Source organism: Cydia fagiglandana, chromosome 12, assembly GCF_963556715.1.
Source record: "Cydia fagiglandana chromosome 12, ilCydFagi1.1, whole genome shotgun sequence".
Lineage (NCBI taxonomy): Eukaryota > Metazoa > Arthropoda > Insecta > Lepidoptera > Tortricidae > Cydia > Cydia fagiglandana.
The window spans coordinates 17,818,094-17,838,271 of record NC_085943.1 but is presented as its reverse complement, the minus strand read 5'-3'; the positions used below and the strand labels follow the sequence as shown (position 1 = coordinate 17,838,271).

At 35.7% G+C, this 20,178-nt stretch overlaps 1 protein-coding gene across 1 annotated transcript in view; it reads left to right on the top strand.

Moving 5' to 3' along the window:
- Positions 1 to 20,178, top strand: part of LOC134669387 (lachesin-like) — a 122,954-nt gene that overhangs the window by 61,249 nt on the left and 41,527 nt on the right. Inside the window, exon 3 of the mRNA XM_063526908.1 lies at positions 19,534 to 19,706. Within this exon, the coding sequence (XP_063382978.1) occupies positions 19,534 to 19,706 (173 nt within the window). The remainder of the gene's footprint in view (positions 1 to 19,533; positions 19,707 to 20,178) is intronic.

The following is a 20,178-nucleotide window of genomic DNA, read 5'->3' as shown; positions in this document are numbered from 1 at the left end:
TTTCTATGAAAGCGTCACGTATCACCGATCATAGAAAAATAAGTGTCGTAAGCCACGTCCCGGGCCCGAACCGTTTTAGCGTGATTCTTTAGGAAGCATAACAAGAGTTCACGTTCTTACCATATTCTTATATCCCTTATTTGCACATCTTAGCTACAAAATTTTCATATTTCTTAGCTACAAGATTATTGGGTAATGAATTGGCCAATCAAATTTAAATTTTAATGTGTGGAATATCAAACAGAGCTTATGAACTCTTATCCATCCGAGTTGATTAAATCATCTGCATTTTATATAATATCGAAGAATTCTTGGTAATATTTGCACACGATCAGTACCGCAGTCACATTATTTATTGTGTTAGGTATATTAAGTAATATACTTAAAATCACTGACTATTTAAGTCCCTAACTACATGCGCTATCTAGTGTATAAGCGATCTATAGAGCTGGCAGATGTGCGGGGCATTCGATTTAGGGAACGCCTAAATATATCTATATTTCAATAGTCGTTAATGATGCGTAGCGATAATCCAGATTACGAGTGGCAGTATCTATTTTGTCCGGATTGCTTTTGTCTGTTTATATCACAAAAAAAGATACTTATTTCTGTTTTGTGTTTTCTGTGAAGGGTCAAAAACGTTTCGGAATACGGTCATTTTCTTGTAAACAGTATAAAAATTAATGCTTCGGGTACATTTTACAAATAATGTTATTATACAGAACTAACACGCCTATTATAAGGGTCCGGCAAAAAAATAAGGCTTTCTATTTCGTTTATTTTATGACGTCCACAGGAAAGACACATTAAAATTAATTTTCACTAAAAAGTTTTCGAACCTTTATAATTATAAAATTAGATACATAAAATAGGAGATTAGTTACAGGACCATGCTTTGCCATGATAGATAAAACCATCCTTGTGTTTTATGGTGATAACACAAAATCCTCTTAGCTTGTTAATAATTATAATATTATTCACCACCGGAAAGCTCAAAGAGGCCTATTTGAAAGCAAAGTGGTTCACTTACCGGAGGGCTTTGTATTTATAACCTGCTGGTTAAAAAGATAGCCTATAGGTAGGTATATGTCCCGGTTTACTAACGAATGGGCCAAAATCGTTTCCCAAAGTATCACATCCCAAACTATGTTTCCCAAATTATCATTTCCCAAAAAAATGTTTGGCAAAACAACTTATCGCAAATTTTCAGTTAGCAATAGTCTTTTTTGGCAAGTTATTGTTTAGCAAATAATTACTTGGACAAGTTTCATTTTACCAAATATTATTTAGTCAAATGTATCATTAAGCATAACTTACATGTCCCAAAATATTGCATGGCATACAATTTACATACCAATAAAGTGGAGGCGGCAGAATTTCATTTGTCTAGTATTTAACTGATCATTACATATACATAGTAAAATGTAACGTCAAAAAAAAACATTCTTACTACCAAAAATATGTAGTAAATGATCACTAAAATTAAAACTCCATTTTAATGTAAAATGACAACCAAATTTGTTACATCTTGCTATTCTATTAAAGCAAATAACACCAAAAATAGTAAATAACCACCAACCACATTTTAGTTTAAAATGTCATGCAATTTTTTTACATCTCGTTATTCTATTAAATTAATTAATCCACTTCGATGACCTTTTTTTAGTACATAGAATTTCGTTTCTGTAAGGACCGCAGTTCTAACCTAACCTAACCCACTTTTCTAATAGCATTTCGATTCTGTGAGGGTGACAGTTCTAACCTAACCTAACCCACTTTTCTGATAGCGATTCCGTTTTGTGAGAATCGCAGTTCAAACCTAACCCAACCCACCCAAATTACGTAGAATTTAACGTACCTATTATAACATAACAAAAAGTACTTTAAATAGAGATGCCTATTTGTCAAATTTGCGAAGTGACAATTTTGACCAAACATCTTTTTGGAATATAATATTAGACAATAAAAAACGTTTGCTAAATAAGTTTTTGTCCTAATAACATTTGACAAAGTAAAATCATGCCAAATGATAATTTTACCAAATAAATTATATGCGAAGTGTAACTTTGCTAAAGGCTCCTTTGGGAAATGAAACTATTGCGATAAGTTTGTTGGGAAGTGAAATTTGGCGAAATGTATTTGGCCGAAACGAAAGTACACCATATGTCCCACTGCTGGGCACAGGCCTCCTTTCAAGTACGAGAGGGTTAAGACTATAGTTCACACGCTGGTCCTTCTTCGTGGATGTATGCAGATTTCCTCACGAATTTCCGTCACCGAAAAGCTAGTGGTAAATATCAAATGATATTCCGTGCCTAAGTTTCAAAAAACTCATTGATACGAGTTAGGATTTGAACCCGAGACCTCCGGATTGAAAGTCGGACGTCAGGTCCACTCAGCGACCACCGCTTAATTTTTTTAACTGGTTAAATTTTGAGTTTTTTTTTGTGAAACATATTATATTACTAATAATACCTATTTATAACTTATAACCCGTGCTGATCATAAAATGCGGGAAAATTTACCCGAATAATACGCTTTAAGTAAGGCTCGAATTTTCCGAGAAAATAATGCCCTATTTGAGCATCAAAGCCATACGGTGAGATGAACAAGGTAAATAATTCCTGAGTTTAGTGGGATGGCCCATTATTCTCGATGAACAGGCCATCTATCAAGTGGTGGGGCTTTCAGCGGGCATAATGAACGTGCACCTAAATATCCACGGGGGCCAAACGCGGCGTGAAATATCGGAGATATTGACAAGTTTATTTTTTAATTTTAGCAATGGACGAAGTTAGAACTAGATCTGCCGTTGACAGTTTGGAGTGATATTGGTGCGGGTTTAAAATTGCTTCCTTGTCGCTGGCTCAATATTACAGAGTTCTATGTTACATTTTCAAGATAGTTGAAATTCGACTTAATGTCACTATGACAATGTTAAAATTTCAGTTCGATAAAATTGAAAGATGAACCCTGTTATTGGGCCAGCGTTGTGGCGATGGGATAATAAACTGTAATTGTTTTCTGATAGGGACCCAAAAGAAATTCAATTAAAAATTAACGAAATGGGTACCTAATTTTGCGGAAGGAGTTGAACTAACCAATAATGATATCAAAATAAAACTGAATCGTACCAAATGGGATAGGTAATAGAAATATATATTTTTGTTAATGATTTAAGTTGACGACTCTAGTTTATTATTGATTTATTTTTATTTTTATTTTTTATAGGACATTTTTACACAAATTGACTAAGCCCCACAGTAAGCTCAAGAAGGCTTGTGTTGTGGGTACTCAGACAACGATATATATAATATATAAATACTTAGAAAAACAACCATGACTCAGGAACAAATATCTGTATCATCATACAAATAAATGCCCTTACCAGGATTCGAACCCGGGACCATCGGCTTCATAGGCAGGGTCTTTACCCACTAGGCCAGACCGGTCGTCTAACGGTCGTCGGTAGTTCTGATGCGTCTGTTTATTTTATTATTTATTCACTTAAAATTTTTCGGTACAAAATTTTATAAGCATGCCACTATTGGAAAGCTCTAGGTTTTATTAAATGGTTCGCTTGGTCCGATCCGCGTTTGCTTAATACTATTATTAAATGTAAAGGTTTGTAACGGTTACAAGGGGATTGAGAAAGCATCGCAGTGGTACAATTGTATGTTACTTTAAATTTTCCTTTAAGTTGCCACCATCGCCACATTACTGACGCAATTTGACGTGATATCACCCGATTTCGGTAGCATGTATGTATGTATGTCTACAAATACTACGTATGATCTCATCGGAAGATCAGCGCTGGAAGCCACCAGCAACATACTGAGATGGGGCCATTTCGTGGCACTTTAATCTTATTTTTTGTTTTCTTTTATATTATGTTTTGTCTTGTTTGTTTGTGCTTACTAATAAAATCTATTTTATTCTACATATGTTGTACGGCAATTCTTTCATAATCTGAATGTTACTTTATAATATATGAGCCGGAAACTGTCGCATTATTGTCAAACGCTTCATAACGTAACTTCATAAAGAGTCGCTGATGTGGTTTTGTAAACTAACATTTTCCTCAAAATATTATGACAACTCTATTCATAGCGTTTGTTACACGTGAACATGAACATTAGCACTCGAACTAATGCGAATGCGTTAATGATGGGTTAATCAACCGTGCACGACCGTTATTCCCAAGCCAATGCTTGGTAAGTACGGTAGTTCAAGTAAAACCAACGAAGTATGAAGACCTACATATATTTCATACCGATTGCATAAAATGACTGAATAAAGTTTTCACCACTATTTTTTTCGGTATGTGCGACCTTTAGCAACCATCGTTGGCAATTTGTTGCCCACGGAACTCGCCGGTTTTCGTAAAACGTTGCCGTACCACGTAACGTGATACTCTTGCAGTTTGTCTGCTATGTCACGGATGTGAGATTTCCGTAAGCAGTCATTTTACATTACTTCGCCCATCCAGAGCACTGCAGCATGTTCATTTCCGTGATCCGCAGCTTCTGTTTCTACCACTTAAGCACTAAGGTTAGTGGAAAATAATGTACCTAAACATGTCACACAAATTTTGGTTTTCCTAAGGCATGACGAGAGTTGGTAATACATGATCAGTTCGGTTGCGGTGTCCGCAAAATTATGCAAATTTGTTTAGTTGACTGCAGTCCCGTATATCACCGGCATTGCCATTAGCAGATAATGCGCTCGTTACGACTTTGGTATTTACAATAGGTGCGTATCAGGATAGTTTATATGATTAGTAGGCATTTTAGTGTTGCTGATGGCAAATTATTACAGTAAATATATATTAACAAGCCATCCCCGGCTATTTTTTTATAATATTATGACCTGTATTTTGAGATACTTTTCTATCTAGTAGTAATGAAGATCTCGTGAAATATAAAAATATACGGCGCACGGCGCACGAATGCTGTGTACACGAGATTTAGGTATTTCATACGGTGTGTTAGACGTGGAAACATCATTTAAATATAAACCCGACGATATTGACACAAAATCTAATTTTATCCTATCTGTATTTATTATTATTATTTATTATTTTGTAATACATTGAGTACCGGTCCGCTCGGAGGGTTTTCTGTTCGTAGTCGCTTTTCTCTACAAAGCGGGAAAACGCTGGGATCGTCTAGCGTCTAGCGCTACGAAATCGTTGCCAGGTGTTAAACTTTCTCGCCTGTAAACGTTCGCGTCCTGACTCCTGCCCTTCCTGTGTGAGGGGGCACCATAACAAAAAAAAAACAATAGGTACTCCTTGCTATATGTAGCCGAGTAGATATAAATTACAATTCGTACCTACACGAAGACTGTTCGTTATTCGTTTTTCGAAGACCGGCGAGTTCCTTGGGCAACAAACGTGTTGTGGAGGGTCGCAAGTTTTGTGATGAGACCTGGTTCGCCGCACTCGCTGACAAGAGGCAAAGAGGACGACAAGGTGTCTCAGTACCGGTTTCCGCAAACTTTTCTTGTCAGACCCGTGGTAGAACATGTCGATCTCGCATCGGTCTACTCAGCCACCAAAAACGGTGTTACACCATAAATCGTCTGATATAGACGAAAAGGCCTATGATGATGACACGAAGTCTGAGGAAGGATAATGAATCCCCACTTGACCTACGGATATCACATAGGCGAACTATAGGTAGCACATATTGAAGTTTACTGTTATTGTACGTTTGACGACCTGTCTGGCCTAGTTAGGTAGTGACCCTGCCTATGAAGCCGATGGTCCCGGGTTCAAATTCTGGTAAGGGCACATACATACATATGTATTTGTTTGATGAGCTCAGATAAGCTTAATGTGGGACTTAGTAAATTTGTGTGATAATGTCCTATTATATTTACATTTATTTAATATTTATCTACTCCCGATATTTGCCATATCATAAAAATCTATACTATAAAAAATCTTTAGATATTTCCACTCAGGCCGTCACTAAGCCCCCTCAACTCCTAACGCAAAGATTCCTTTACAGTAACTATTAAGTTGATGACTCGATCACAGTCGTCCGGCAGCGGTCGCTCGGCCGTTCATTACGCCATCGTCCCTCTAATATATGGCCCTCATTGTCGCTAACTAACAACAGTCCATTCTGGCTAACGGCCACGTTACGGCCTCAACGTCCGGCCGTACACTTTAGGACAATAAAACCGCGGTTTGAACGGGTTTGATAAGGGATAGTTATTTAGTGCCGCATCGGAAGTAGGAGGGTTGGACGATGGCTTAACTTACATCTGAAATGGGAAGCACTTTAGCCATAGTGGACTTATTGAGTAAGTATATTTTTTTCGAAGCTGCGTATACGAGGTTTAACAATGTGGTAGTTAAGGAAAATAAATAGGTTTCAGTAAAATAAATAGGTACGGCTCAACGTCAACCTTTATAATTAATTACTGTGAAATTGACATTTTTTTTAAAGAAAAAAAATCTATAGAGTCTAGATTAGATATCCCTCAATTTATCTAAAATAAAGATGTTCATCGCTATTACTACTAAAATCATTAAGCGCCACTTGTACCATCCCACTAACCCGGGGTTAACCGGTTAAACTGGAGTTACCATGGTTACCAGTACAATTTGACACGGGGATAACGGTTTAACCGCTTAACCCGGGGTTAACGGGATGGAGCAAATGACCCTAAGGAGCACAGCTGGTGTAGGTAACTAAACAAAGATTGCCTCAAAGTATCACGAGATAGAAACGGATTACTGTAATCACAGTAATAATTTTAATAGTAAGTAATAGTGATGAACATCATTACTGTGAAATTGACAATTTTGTAAAATTTTCTGATCATAGCCTAGCTAGCCAAGTAATTAAAATTTACGTGATAAATTATAATTAATTTAACATTCAATTAATTTACTTCTACACGATTGAACAAATAGATCCGAAAACCACAAATTCGAACGTTAAGCACCACAAAAATTTAAAGGTAATTAATGAAATTGAACGCCAATATTTTCAGTGCCATAATTAATTCACGAGTATTAGCAGGTATATGTATTGGTACATATTTATTACCTATAATATATACAGTTATGATGATATATTATGTACATTGTACCTATATATTATTATGTTGTACATGGTTATGTTTTTTTTATATGTATTTTATAGGTGTTGTTATACTTCATCAGGAAAGTGTTAGTTAGACGTGATTTAAACACAACTTAAATCGCGCTTTAAAGTACAAGTTAAAATGAAAATGCCCCTAAATAAGGTTGAAACAAGGACACGTACCTGAGACCACTGGTGCAAATTATACTGGACCCATGTTTTCATACTTTTTCCTTGAAAAAAAATCAGCGGCGTAATTTTATGTCAAATTGCACATTTATAAATATACCCTGACTCGTTGTCTCACAATGAAAAGCAACAAAAAAATTAGGATTTTTTTTCTTGCAGGTATCCAATGCTATACTAATGACACTTATAGAAGAGTAGATGATGATACCGCATATATGGCCATGGCAATTTGTGAATTAATTTATCACTTGCAGTGCATTTCACCCGGACCAATCATCGCTAGCGATTGTGCCATAATAAAAACCTTAACAGAGTTCATAACATATTTTATAATGATTATTCTTTTTCTATCTATTTCACTATTTTCTTCTTCTTCTATTTAAGAGGTATCCTCTTGTCGGTGGGGTTATTTTCGATTTCTCCCTCTCATATGCCATAGCCTCTTGATACGACACGACACCAGCTTTTTCTTTTATTTGGTCTACATAGCTACGTCTCACGTTCAACTCACTTTCTCCCACATGTTACATTGGTTTTATCCTGTTTTATTGTTTTAATTTTTATTGTGTGTTTCCTGGTTGCCCTGAAAACCAGCGCCATGACTAAGTATCTTAGTCATCGGCATATGCTGAGTGGCATCCATTTTGGTGTTAGAATATATTAGAATAAGATGTATTATAGGTTAAGTTTTATGTTTTACACCAAATAAAGTATTTCTATTCTATTCTATTCTATTCAATATTTTATAGATTTTTAAATCATTACACCTACCACTCCAATGTCAGTCAGTCTTTAATACTGTCGCTTATTGTATCACGTCGCGTTGTCTGTTTCAAACCTTAATTGCATTTTGAAGTATCACTTTGTTTACAATCATGATTAATGTAACCGCTCATTACGATGGGTGGCGCTGAAAGCATTCCAAATAGATTGATGGGCAAGACATGTAAGGGGCGACAATTTTAAACTGTTGAAAACTCAACGCGCGCCCATTAGTTAGGTACTGTAAGCGTTAGGTAATAGGTTGACAGGATTTTAGTGGCTAGTCGAAAAAATCTATATGAAAATTATATTCCATACGGATTTAAAGTTTGATGGAGACGCACTTTAGGCTTTTAGCAGATTAGAATTTCAGGTAGTTCTTAATGGAGGTTTATAAAATACGCACCTTTTATCTATTAATTTATGCATGGCGTTTTAGTGAAAAGTTGTTATAAATCTAGCCTCTAGTTTTATATCTGAGCGGCTAGCGGATAAAGTTGACTTTACTTGTATATACTTAACAATGCAATCAGCGCATTTTTAACTTTTTATTCTGTTACGCTAATACCCTTTATTAGTTTTATTACGCTTGTTTGTGATTGCGACACGCGCACAGAGGCAACACAATTTCGGCTATTCTTTAATACTTGGTATTTGTAGCACAAGATACCGTGATTAAGATAACGCCTTCAAAAAATTCACTAAACCAGATAGTTACGTAACTAAATTCAACACCGAAATACAGTGTGGTTCTTGTGTGAACATCGGGCGCTGGTATGAGGTAAACCAGTTTAAGGTGATCTTCACATTGGATGTGGGTTCGCACGCTGTTTGGATGTGTGAGCGAGATAGCGCTATGCATGTATATAGCGTTGTTACACTCGTCAGCGTGATAACTGAGCAAGTCTGAACTTCTATTGCGTATTAACTTAATAAACAAACCAAGCTGTTGCTTAGAGCTCCAGGTCATGAGGTGCATCAAATCTCAAGAATTGACGGAATCTGACAGATGACTCCGGCAAAGGGTGCACCATGCATCAAATCGTCTTAATTCAAAACTGTAAACGTAGCTAAACTAAGCCTAACAATATGTACGGGTTTACCTAGGTAGGTAGTGTTTAGCTAGGTTTGTGTCTTGTGTTTCTTTCGCCCACAAGGTATAAAAGTGTGGTTACGGATTTCACAGTTTCTCATCAGCTGAGACTATCGCTGTTGTGCTCTGTGGTAAGAATAACCGGCTGGCTTTCCATTGGCTTTCCAATTTAACACACTCGGTCGTAGAGAACCATAATGGCGTCGTAAAAATTGTGAGGAACGTCTCACAATCAGAGGTAAGATTAGCAGCCGAGCCGCTATCGGTAGACGGGTCATTCTTTTTTTAGCCGACTCTCGGAAGACTTTTCTTATTTTATAAAATTATGCTAAACAGATTTTCAAATTAAGATTTTACATACTTTCTTATGGCACTAGGTACTCATAAAATCAAAAAGCCTTTAATTTCTTATTCGAAATACAACACAGACAAAGTAAACGATACATAGTAAGTGGATGAGAAACTCTTTCATCGGGTATACCTGATACATACAAGTATGTAGGTACCTAAATAAGTATTTTTCTTGTTGATAATTAAAGATGCCAGATTGCCTAAGTTTCCGCGAGCAGATATAGCAGGAATGAAAAAAAATAGGAACCGGCATCATTTTAATCTTGTTACTCATTAAAATTGCATTCTAAAATTCCTAAACGACTCCAGGTGTGAAATGAGCTCCTGCCGAGGTTTTCTTGAGAGACAATAATTATTATGGGTTTCTCCTCTCTCTCTCCGCCTAGACTTATTCTAGAACTTCTTCGCCAAAACGGTTTGTCCCGGGCGACGGGTTGTCTCGGTAATAGTCCCAGAGTTACCATCGGACAGACCGGATTATTAGGCGTAACTTTGTTTGCCACCTTCGTTATAAATATAAGAAACAGAACAGCCCAGACTACGATCAAAAATAATGCTCCGAAAAAAGGGTCAATAATTTACAAAAGGGGAAACAGTCGATTTTTCCTTACCATTAAATTTGCAATGACATCGTAACTGAAGGATTTAGACCTTGAGAAAAAAAAACGATAAAAATAACTTCGGCACTTTGAAACAGCTTACGTGCAACTGGAATTTTGTTGAAGAGATTAACGGGGACTCGAGTACCTAGAGGAAATGTGTTAGTAGCGGGACAAATTGTCTACAGTTTTCTCGAACAACGCAAAAGTTTAAAGGTATCATTAAAGAACATTTTATCTGTACTTTTATTGCCTTCATAACTGTGAATACCACATTCGGCTTTATACTTATAGGACCTATCTATGAGTCACTTCCGTGGAATGCGTGCGACTTTCAAGGATTTTGTTGACGAATTTGTTTTGAAACACGCATTTGCATCGCATCAAGATAATTTTCTAGCATGGATAAAACACACGTATGTGAGTTTGTTAGCAAATCACGAAAGTTAAATTTGACCTACTTCCCGGTTTTCCATGAAGCTTATACTGGTCTCGTTTTACAATTTTAATTTACAATTCGATGAATGTACAAAGGAAAGAACTGTCAACAATAAAAGTTCGTACCAGACTAACAATTTTGACAAAAATATATACCTCCATTGTTTATTTAAAGCGTTTTGTATTTTTTTAGCAGAATTATATTTTATAATTAACGACTTTCTTTTTTGATACTGATGTAAGAAAGTACGTCGTAATGGTTTATTAATTACTACACAAGTAAAATATATCGTATTTTTATTGCTGTTGTTCTAATGAGCAAAGAAAGTATGACACGGAAGTTTAATTATATTGACGAGACAATTCCGTGCAAGTGGTATTGATACCTACAATTCTAATTTATAAAGTGCTTAGGTATCATTAAAACTCCCGAAGGTGCTGACTAAGCTGAAAAATAAATGCAAAATGAAACGCGAGTATGAGTATAATTCTCGACGTGGCACGGAACATAAAATTTTAAGTCCTATCCTTATCGATCGGGCTTCCATTGCAGCATATCCGATGTTTCATCGGAGCAATATTCAGTAACGAAAATGTAATGCCTATTTATTGCTAATTCAATGTGAATATCAGTGTTGTGTGCTCGCATGTCGTACTTGTATTTATGTCAGTGTCATTTTATTGTATTCAATGTTGTGATATGTTGACACTTAAAAAGGCACATTTACCTATTGAATCACGTTTAAGACATAATATTGAAAAAATATAACTCAAATATAGTGATACCTACCTCTGATAATCAGGCTAGTTAAGTAGGAATAAAATTCTTTGTTTTTATATTGAGATGCTCTAAAGAAGAAATGGATTTTGATTGTGGAATTACGAACGGAGTTTTTTTAGGTATTCATTATTTATATATTGTTCGGACATTTAAATTCTGAAGAGTCAGTGGTGCAAAATTAATTCTAAAATTAGGTAATCCGAATCAGGAGGGCTTGGTAACCTTTTCTTTAGTATATGACATCTACATATTTCAGTTTGTCTCTTAATCACCTAATGAACTTTCTTTTGTCAGTTGGCTCCTAATTTGGCGTAAGTACCTAACATTATTCATTAGTATTGTTTTAACACATAGCTTAAAACTTTAAACTAAAGCTACGCACATAGCACACAAATTATTTTGTAAACCGTTTTGCTTACCGATATTACATGAAATTATGTCTATCAAATCTATGGCGATGTGTATGAACATTGATTAGGCGCAATTAACCGATCACTGTTTATTCACCGAGGATGATCAATACACGCGAATCATGTTTCGTTACGCGCTCATAATTACTGTGTAGATTATATAACCAATTAAATAATTTACACAGTATGTAGATATGTGTAGGTCATACCGCGATATATAGATCAGTAAAATTTAATTAATAAATAATCCATGTGTCGTGACTTTTATCTTTGATCGTAGGCTTTTATCATTTCATGAAATGACATTTTAGAATTTATCACTTTTTAATGACATGGTTAGGTTAGGTTCGACTTCATGATGTGGCCCACCGATCATTTCATGAAATAATTGCCACATCACGAAATAATCAGTTCTAAGATCTGACCACGACATAATAATATAAACATACTAATGTAATATCTTCTTCTTCTTCCTCGCGTTATCCCGGCATTCTGCCACAGCTCATGGGAGCCTGGGGTCCGCTTGACAACTAATCCCATGATTTGACGTAGGCACCAGTTTTACGAAAGCGACTGCCATCTGACCTTCCAACCCAGAGGGTAAACTAGGCCTTATTGGGATTAGTCCGGTTTCCTCACGATGTTTTCCTTCACCGAAAAGCGACTGGTAAATATCAAATGATATTTCGTACATAAGTTCCGAAAAACTCATTGGTACGAGCCGGGGTTTGAACCCGCGACCTCCAGATTGCAAGTCGCACGCTCTTACCGCTAGGCCACCAGCGCTTTAAACATACTAATGTAATATGTATATGCGAATAACTACCTACTAAAAATCTGTTAGCTTTTACGCTACGCTTAAACAGCAGAATCTTTTTAGATGAAGGGAAGGACAGGATAGTCGGCTCGATTCGGGAAATGAATTAGAGACTCACTAGATGTGAAATAGTAAAGATATGTGACGTTCTACTGCAAAAGGTACCTTATGGCGGCTGGCGCCGCGATTCGGGAAATGAATTAGAGATTCACTAGATATGAAATAGGTAATGAAGGCATGTGACGTTCCACGAAAAAAGGTATTTATCCGTGGGACGCCACATATCTTTACTACCTATATCGTATCTAGTTAATCTCTAATTCATTTCCTGAATAGGGCCGAGTGTTTGCCTTCACGTAGATTGCCGCTAGCAGAACATCATTACTGACTTAAAGAAAGACAAAATAGGTACCTACATGAGAATGGGTAACACGGTAGCTTATTATTAGGTACAAGTTACGACTCACATATTTAGGTATCAAATATTTCTGTTGTTTTTGACTTACAACAAGAAAATAAATGTACTTAACTAATTTCTGTAAATACGATTAGAAAACAACAACAAAATAGCCTTTGGAAAACAAAATAGGTTTAGGTTTTTATGCACATTAAAGAACGTTACTTCTTCTTCAGTCTTCTAAAGTCTTATTATTATTAGTTGCCTGATAATAAATGATTATTTAATTTAATTTAATTCTTACATTTTATGCTTGATAAAAACTTAAAAGAAAGTACACTCATTACTAGAAACATTTGAGGACATTTAGTTAAAATAGTATTAGTTAAAGTATATTTTTCGATTACTTATATTTTATAATATACCTAGTGACAAGCACTAGTGATTTAACAAAACAAAGCAATGTTCCACGTAGCGGATTATTTTTGTGACTAAACCAATTTTACATTTTTTATCAAAACAAGAGAACGAACAAAACTGACAGGGTGCTTCCTGTAACAGGAGCAATAAATTAAACTAAAGGCTGTAGTCCTCAAACTGACCAACATTTGTTCAGCAACTTTTAAAAATTATGAATCCTTTAGACTTCCTCTTTTTCATAGAAAATATATATTGCCTTCAATGTACGCTGACATCAGTGTGTTTGACGTTACTTGTCACGCTTTTAACATAACAAAATTTGCCATACATTGCGTCTTAGAATAATAAACTTTAAAGTGTAATAAAAATCAAACCATCAGTTATTTTCAAAAGTTGCTGAACAAATGTCGGTCAGTTTGAGGAGTATAGCCTACAGTTTAATTTATTTCTCCTGTTACAAAAAACACACTGTATACCTACCTACATTATGCTAACATTACTAACAGAGTTAACTAGTAGAATAGTTTGATTTAAATTCCGGAATCCCTGAGCAATCATAAAGCAAAACACGGACCTATCTCGACCTTTCCTGTTCAAGCTTGAAATCCTATTCTGTATTCTGTTACTTAATCGACCGTTGAAAATCACGTTCAGTACGAATACCTATTCCAGCGAGGCAAGAATCGGCGCGGAAACATATATCGTAACTCTAATTTGAATAGGGCTAGAGGGTCCGACCTCCTACTTGACTGAGGGTCGACAATATCACATAAATTACTACTTTATGCGTCCGTTTCCTATATCTTTGCACGCGGATGACCCACACGGAGTGAGGGATTCATAAGTGATCGGTATTTATGATAACGCTAAAGCCTGCTTTATGCGAGAGACGAAAATGGAATTGTCGTATTTTTTTACTTAATGCAATCCTTTCTCGGGCTGTGTCGAGAGTTTTTCCGATAAAATACAGACTCAAAGCGAAATATACAATTCAGTTGTGTTTGTGTTGAAAGCAAAAAATGATTCTGCTCGTAATGTTTTTTTTTAACCTGTTTGCGTTTTAAATAAAATTATTAAATTATATACCTATCAGGTGTTTACCTTAATAGTTTGCGCGAGAGACACTTCCAAAGTGGTAAAATGTGTCCCCCCCCCTGTAACTTCTAAAATAAGAGAATGATAAAACTAAAAAAAATATATGATGTACATTACTATGCAAACTTCCACCGAAAATTGGTTTGAACGAGATCTAGTAAGTAGTTTTTTTTAATACGTCATAAATCGTAAACCGCAATTTTATTGTTACTTGCTGCTACGGAACCCTTCATGGGCCAGTCTGACTCGCACTTGACTCCCAGTATTGAATACTAATTGAATAATGGAGGTACCGTAAAACGGGGTGAGTAGGTTTCGCGGGGAGAGTTGGGTTATGAATGGGGAGAGAAGGTTTGAGACGGGGGTGAGAAGGGATTTTAAGGCTACTGCTACAAAAATAATGTACCTATTCCAATTTAAAATGGGGCTATAGTAATACGCATAGTATACATATAGTAGTAAGTTTAGCATAATTGACATTAACAAATTTGTTAGTAAATACCATATGCCTATGGTGTTTTTGAGTAAAGGCAAGTGTTGCCTTTCAAATTATTACAAAAGACAAATAGCTTTATCGCTATCCTATTTACTTGACATTTCTGCCAAGAATTTGGCAGATAATTCTGCTCCTATTGAGCAGCCTAGCATGAACTTGGAATTGGTTCCAGTCATAACCAATGATTTAATTGATTTAAACTAGCTGTTAAGACAAAGGATTCTGTCTCTGGCAATTTAGAATTAAATAAATATAATGAAAAATACTGCAAAAATGGAAAGTATATCCACCTGGTGCATCAAAATATTCAATGTATTAGAGGAAAAGATTTACAGATTGAACTTTTTTTGAATGATTTCAATATTGATATTTTATGCGTTACTGAACACTGGTTAAATAATAATGAATTAATGCCTCAATTTAATAATCACCAGGTGGGAAGTTCGTTCACCAGACTTAGTTCCATACATGGTGGGTCATTAATTATTTTAAATAGTCAGTTAAAATCTAAGGAACGTAAGGACATTGTATCCATGTCTGTTGAACGGACTATAGAACTAAGTGCAGTAGAATTGGAGCAATTTATTGTTGTCTGTGTGTATAGGCCGCCATTAAGTAATTTTGAAATATTTGAAAGAACAATGGAATCTGTCCTACTTAAACTATCACCTTCTAGTAAGAAATTACTTATATGCGGCGACTTTAATATAAATATTTTGGAACATTCAACAATGTCTTGTAGATTGTTGAATCTTTTCAAATCGTTTAATCTCAACCACATGTTTATGGAGCCTACTAGAGTGACTGCTACTAGTGCCACCTGTATAGATAATATTTTCAGTGATATTTTTCCTATTACTAAAAAAGTTATCAGCAATTTAGAATCAGACCACTTAGGCCAATTAATGGTATTTGAGGCCTTAAGGAAAAATACATTGAGAAAACAAATTACTTTTGTACCAGTAACCTCGGACCGCGTGGAAAGAATGAAGCAAAGTCTAGTTCAGGCGCTACCCTTTTTGTCTTCCGATATGAGTCCTAATAGTATGTATAATTCATTCTTTCACACTTTTATGGAACATTATAACGCGATATTTACTTCAAAATCGGTCGTAGTTAGTGGTGCATCTGTTTTTAGTGAGTGGGCTACTGCGGACTTACATCAACGGATACGTGAACTGTATGCTTTGTATGAGGAACGGCGGTTTAATACGAGTGATGAATTTAAAGAACATGTCAAGGAATATTCGAAGAAGTTTAAAATAGATTGTCATATAGCTAAGCGGAATTATCTAAGTCAGAAAATTAAAAATAGTCCGGACATTATTAAAGCAACTTGGAAAGTTATTAATGTGGAGACTGGTCGCTCGAAACACACAATGAAAGAACTGAAACTAAATATTGATAACAAAATTATAGATTCCAATTTAGAAGTAGCTACTGAATTTGAAAAATTTTTCACCGAGGTACCAGTATCCACAACTAAGGATTTAAATTCATCACCCTCATCTGCTGTTACATTATTAAAAGATAACGCTCCAGAGTGTTGTAGAGACCTTCATTTTGAACATGTTTGTACCTCAGATGTAATAAAGGCGTTTAAATCAATTAATGTCAAAAAAACGAATGACCTCTGGGGAGTCTCTGTCCATGCTGTCAAATCCTTAGTAGAAATTGTAGCGCCTGACTTGGTAGTTATATTTAACAACAGTGTCGATTGCGGCGAGTTTCCTGATTTAATGAAACATAGTAAAATAACTCCTTTGTTTAAATCTGGTAGCAGCTCTGACCCCACTAACTTTAGACCGATATCTGTGCTACCAACATTCAGCAAGATTTTTGAAAAATTAGTTCTTTCACAATTAGTACGACATTTTAACGGCAATAATTTAATGCATAATAAGCAGTTTGGTTTCACACGGGGTCGCTCAACAACCGATGCTGGTGTTGAGCTAATTAAGCATATTTTCGATGCCTGGGAGGAGTCACGAGATGCTTTAGGTGTCTTCTGTGATTTGTCTAAGGCGTTCGACTGCGTTTGTCATGAAACATTGATCAGGAAACTACACTATTATGGAGTTAGAGGATCGGCACTGAATTTACTTAAGTCCTACTTAAATGGTAGAATACAAAGGGTCGATGTGAGTGGACAGCGATCACCGGGGTCATTGGTCTCTATGGGTGTACCACAGGGGTCAATATTGGGGCCTTTCCTGTTCCTTATCTACATAAATGACTTGTCATTCCTTGTAAAGACCCACCATGACATAGTATTGTTTGCAGACGACACCTCACTTATTTTCAAAGTCAAACGACAGCAACAAGCGTACAATGATGTAAACGATGCTATTTCAAAGGTAGTAAATTGGTTCAATGTTAATAATTTATTGTTAAATGAGAAAAAGACTAAATGTATTCAGTTTGTCACTAGTAGTAACGTAAGGCATGTGCAAACAAGTGTCATTGTGAAGGATGAGGAATTGGAATTAGTTGATAGTACAGTTTTTCTTGGTATAACTTTAGATTCTAAACTTCAGTGGGGTCCCCATATTGCTACTCTTTCGAGTAGACTGAGTTCTGCAGCTTTTGCAGTGAGCAAAATCCGTCAGTTAACTGATGTGAAAACAGCTCGATTAGTATATTTTAGTTACTTCCATAGCATTATGGCATATGGTATTTTACTGTGGGGCGGTGCTTCAGAGATAAATACCATTTTTGTTCTGCAGAAGCGGGCTATTCGAGCAATATATAAATTGAACCATAGAGACTCACTTAGAGATAAATTCAAGGAAATTGACATAATGACAGTGCACTGTCAATATATTTATGAGAATATTCTGTATGTACATAAAAATATTGTTAATTTTAGGAAAAATTGTGACATTCATAATATTAATACTAGAAATAAACATAAGCTCGCAGTGCCCTTCACGCGGCTCCATAAAATTAAAAAATCATTCATGGGTAATTGTGTAAGATTTTATAATAAACTTCCAAACCATATTACTGAATTATCAATTAATAAATTTAAAAATTATGTAAAGCGTAAACTTATTTCTAAAGCTTATTATACCACACAAGACTACATGAGTGATAAAACAACGTGGGATTAATTGTGACTCGAAATAGATAATTCAATGTATGTACTTCTTTGTTAAGTTTTATTGACATTTGTTATTGACATTTAGATTTTATTCTAGAAACATTCTAGACTAGTATTTTTTATACAATTTTTTTTATGTTTGACGATCTTTTTGTGAAATTCTTAGTATTAAATTTGATCTGTATAATAATCCAATATTACTATGGAATAATATTAACTTCAATAAATTGCTCTGATAATTAGCTTAAGATAATATATTATTATGTAAAACGTTCATAAGTGCTTGTTACTAGGCCTACATGAATAAAGTATTTTTGACTTGACTTTGACTTGACTTTGACGCATAATAAAAAAAAATCGATCCAACAATCTTCCAAAATCACCTTTGTATGAAAAACCCTCTCACCCCAAATACGAGGCACTACGGGGTGAGGTGGGTTTTCCTCTTTATCGTCAAAGTTATGAAATGGAACTACCCAAAATAAAATACAAACGAAAATACAAACGTCCGAACCACTTATTATATACACCATTCAGTTTTCACATGTAAAAATAAAATTTTATCGAGGATTGAAAGTCAAATTTCACCCAACTTACCCTATTTTACGGTACTGTACTGTAAACTCTCTAGAAGATTCAGAACGTTATTACCGCTCACCCGTCTTTATTCCATTTTCGCTCTGACCTGCGGGACCTCGTTGCATTTTTTAACGATTTCCAGCAAATGTCAGGACATTTCCCACTTGACAGTTATTAATAATAAACGCGGTTCCGCTAGCCTCAGACTTCACACTTGAAACAGATATATTATTCACATCAGTCAGTCGCAGCACTAGTGTAGATTTGCCTCGCCGAGGAGCCTGGGGAATACCATCCCATTCCGTACGATCTTTATTTTTTAACATTTTCCGATTGGATCGTATTTAAACGTGTTTGAAACAGGAAATTCAAAAGAATTCGGAACGTGAAATGCAACATCATTTTTAATTAGATTTTTTGATTGTAGCAGGTTTCAATAGGAAGAGTATAAAACAAGCAGCTACAGACAGTCAACATTTTAACAATAGCTTTCTATTCCGGGCTACTGCAATTCACTTTAACAATGAAATTTCTAAACATGCCATCCTTTTATTTTTGAGGCAAATGTACAATTTTATTATACATTAGGGAACCGCCCCAAATTATACACCTAATCCTTCCTCAAGAATCACTCTATTTATAGGTGAATACCGCATGAAAATCCGTTCATTAGTTTTTGAGTTTATCGCGAACAAACACACAAACACACAAATAGACAAACGCGGCGGGGGATTTTGTTTTATAAGATGTAGTGAAGTGATTGGCTACGTTGATTATTTTGCAAAAATAGATACTATAAGTAGATACATTTGCGCCATTACTTGATTATAGAACAATTAATTCCTTCTTATTTCTAAGTATTAGAATAACATATTAATTTTGATAATTTTTCCTTTGTTCCAGTGGTGAAAAGCAGCATCCGCCACCAAACAACGTCGCCACTCAGCCGAGTGGGGCCGACGGTCTCGCTCCGGGACACGGAGCCCGACTTCGCGGGGCCCATTCAGAATGTCACCGTCGCCATCGGGAGGGAGGCGGTGCTTACTTGCTCTGTGCGCGATCTGGGGGATTTTAAGGTATTTGTAATTAAAATCTGATGTGAAAAATTGTGTTAATGCAAAAAAGTAAAAAATTAATGAAGTTATTCACAAATCTTGCTTACAGCTAATTATACATATTCTTCTGCCAAACCATGGAGTGGTTTGTTGGTAGACACAGAGTGGTTTGTTGTGGGAGACTAGTAAAAAAAAAGTTAAAGTAGTAACAATATTATTTAGGGTTCCGTACCCAAAGGGTAAAACGGGACCCTATTACTAAGACTTCGCTGTCCGTCCGTCCGTCCGTCCGTCCGTCCGTCCGTCTGTCTGTCACCAGGCTGTATCTCACGAACCGTGATAGCTAGACAGTTGAAATTTTCACAGATGATATATTTCTGTTGCCGCTATAACAACAAATACTAAAAACAGAATAAAATAAAGATTTAAGTGGGGCTCCCATACAGCAAACGTGATTTTTGACCAAAGTTAAGCAACGTCGGGCGTGGTCAGT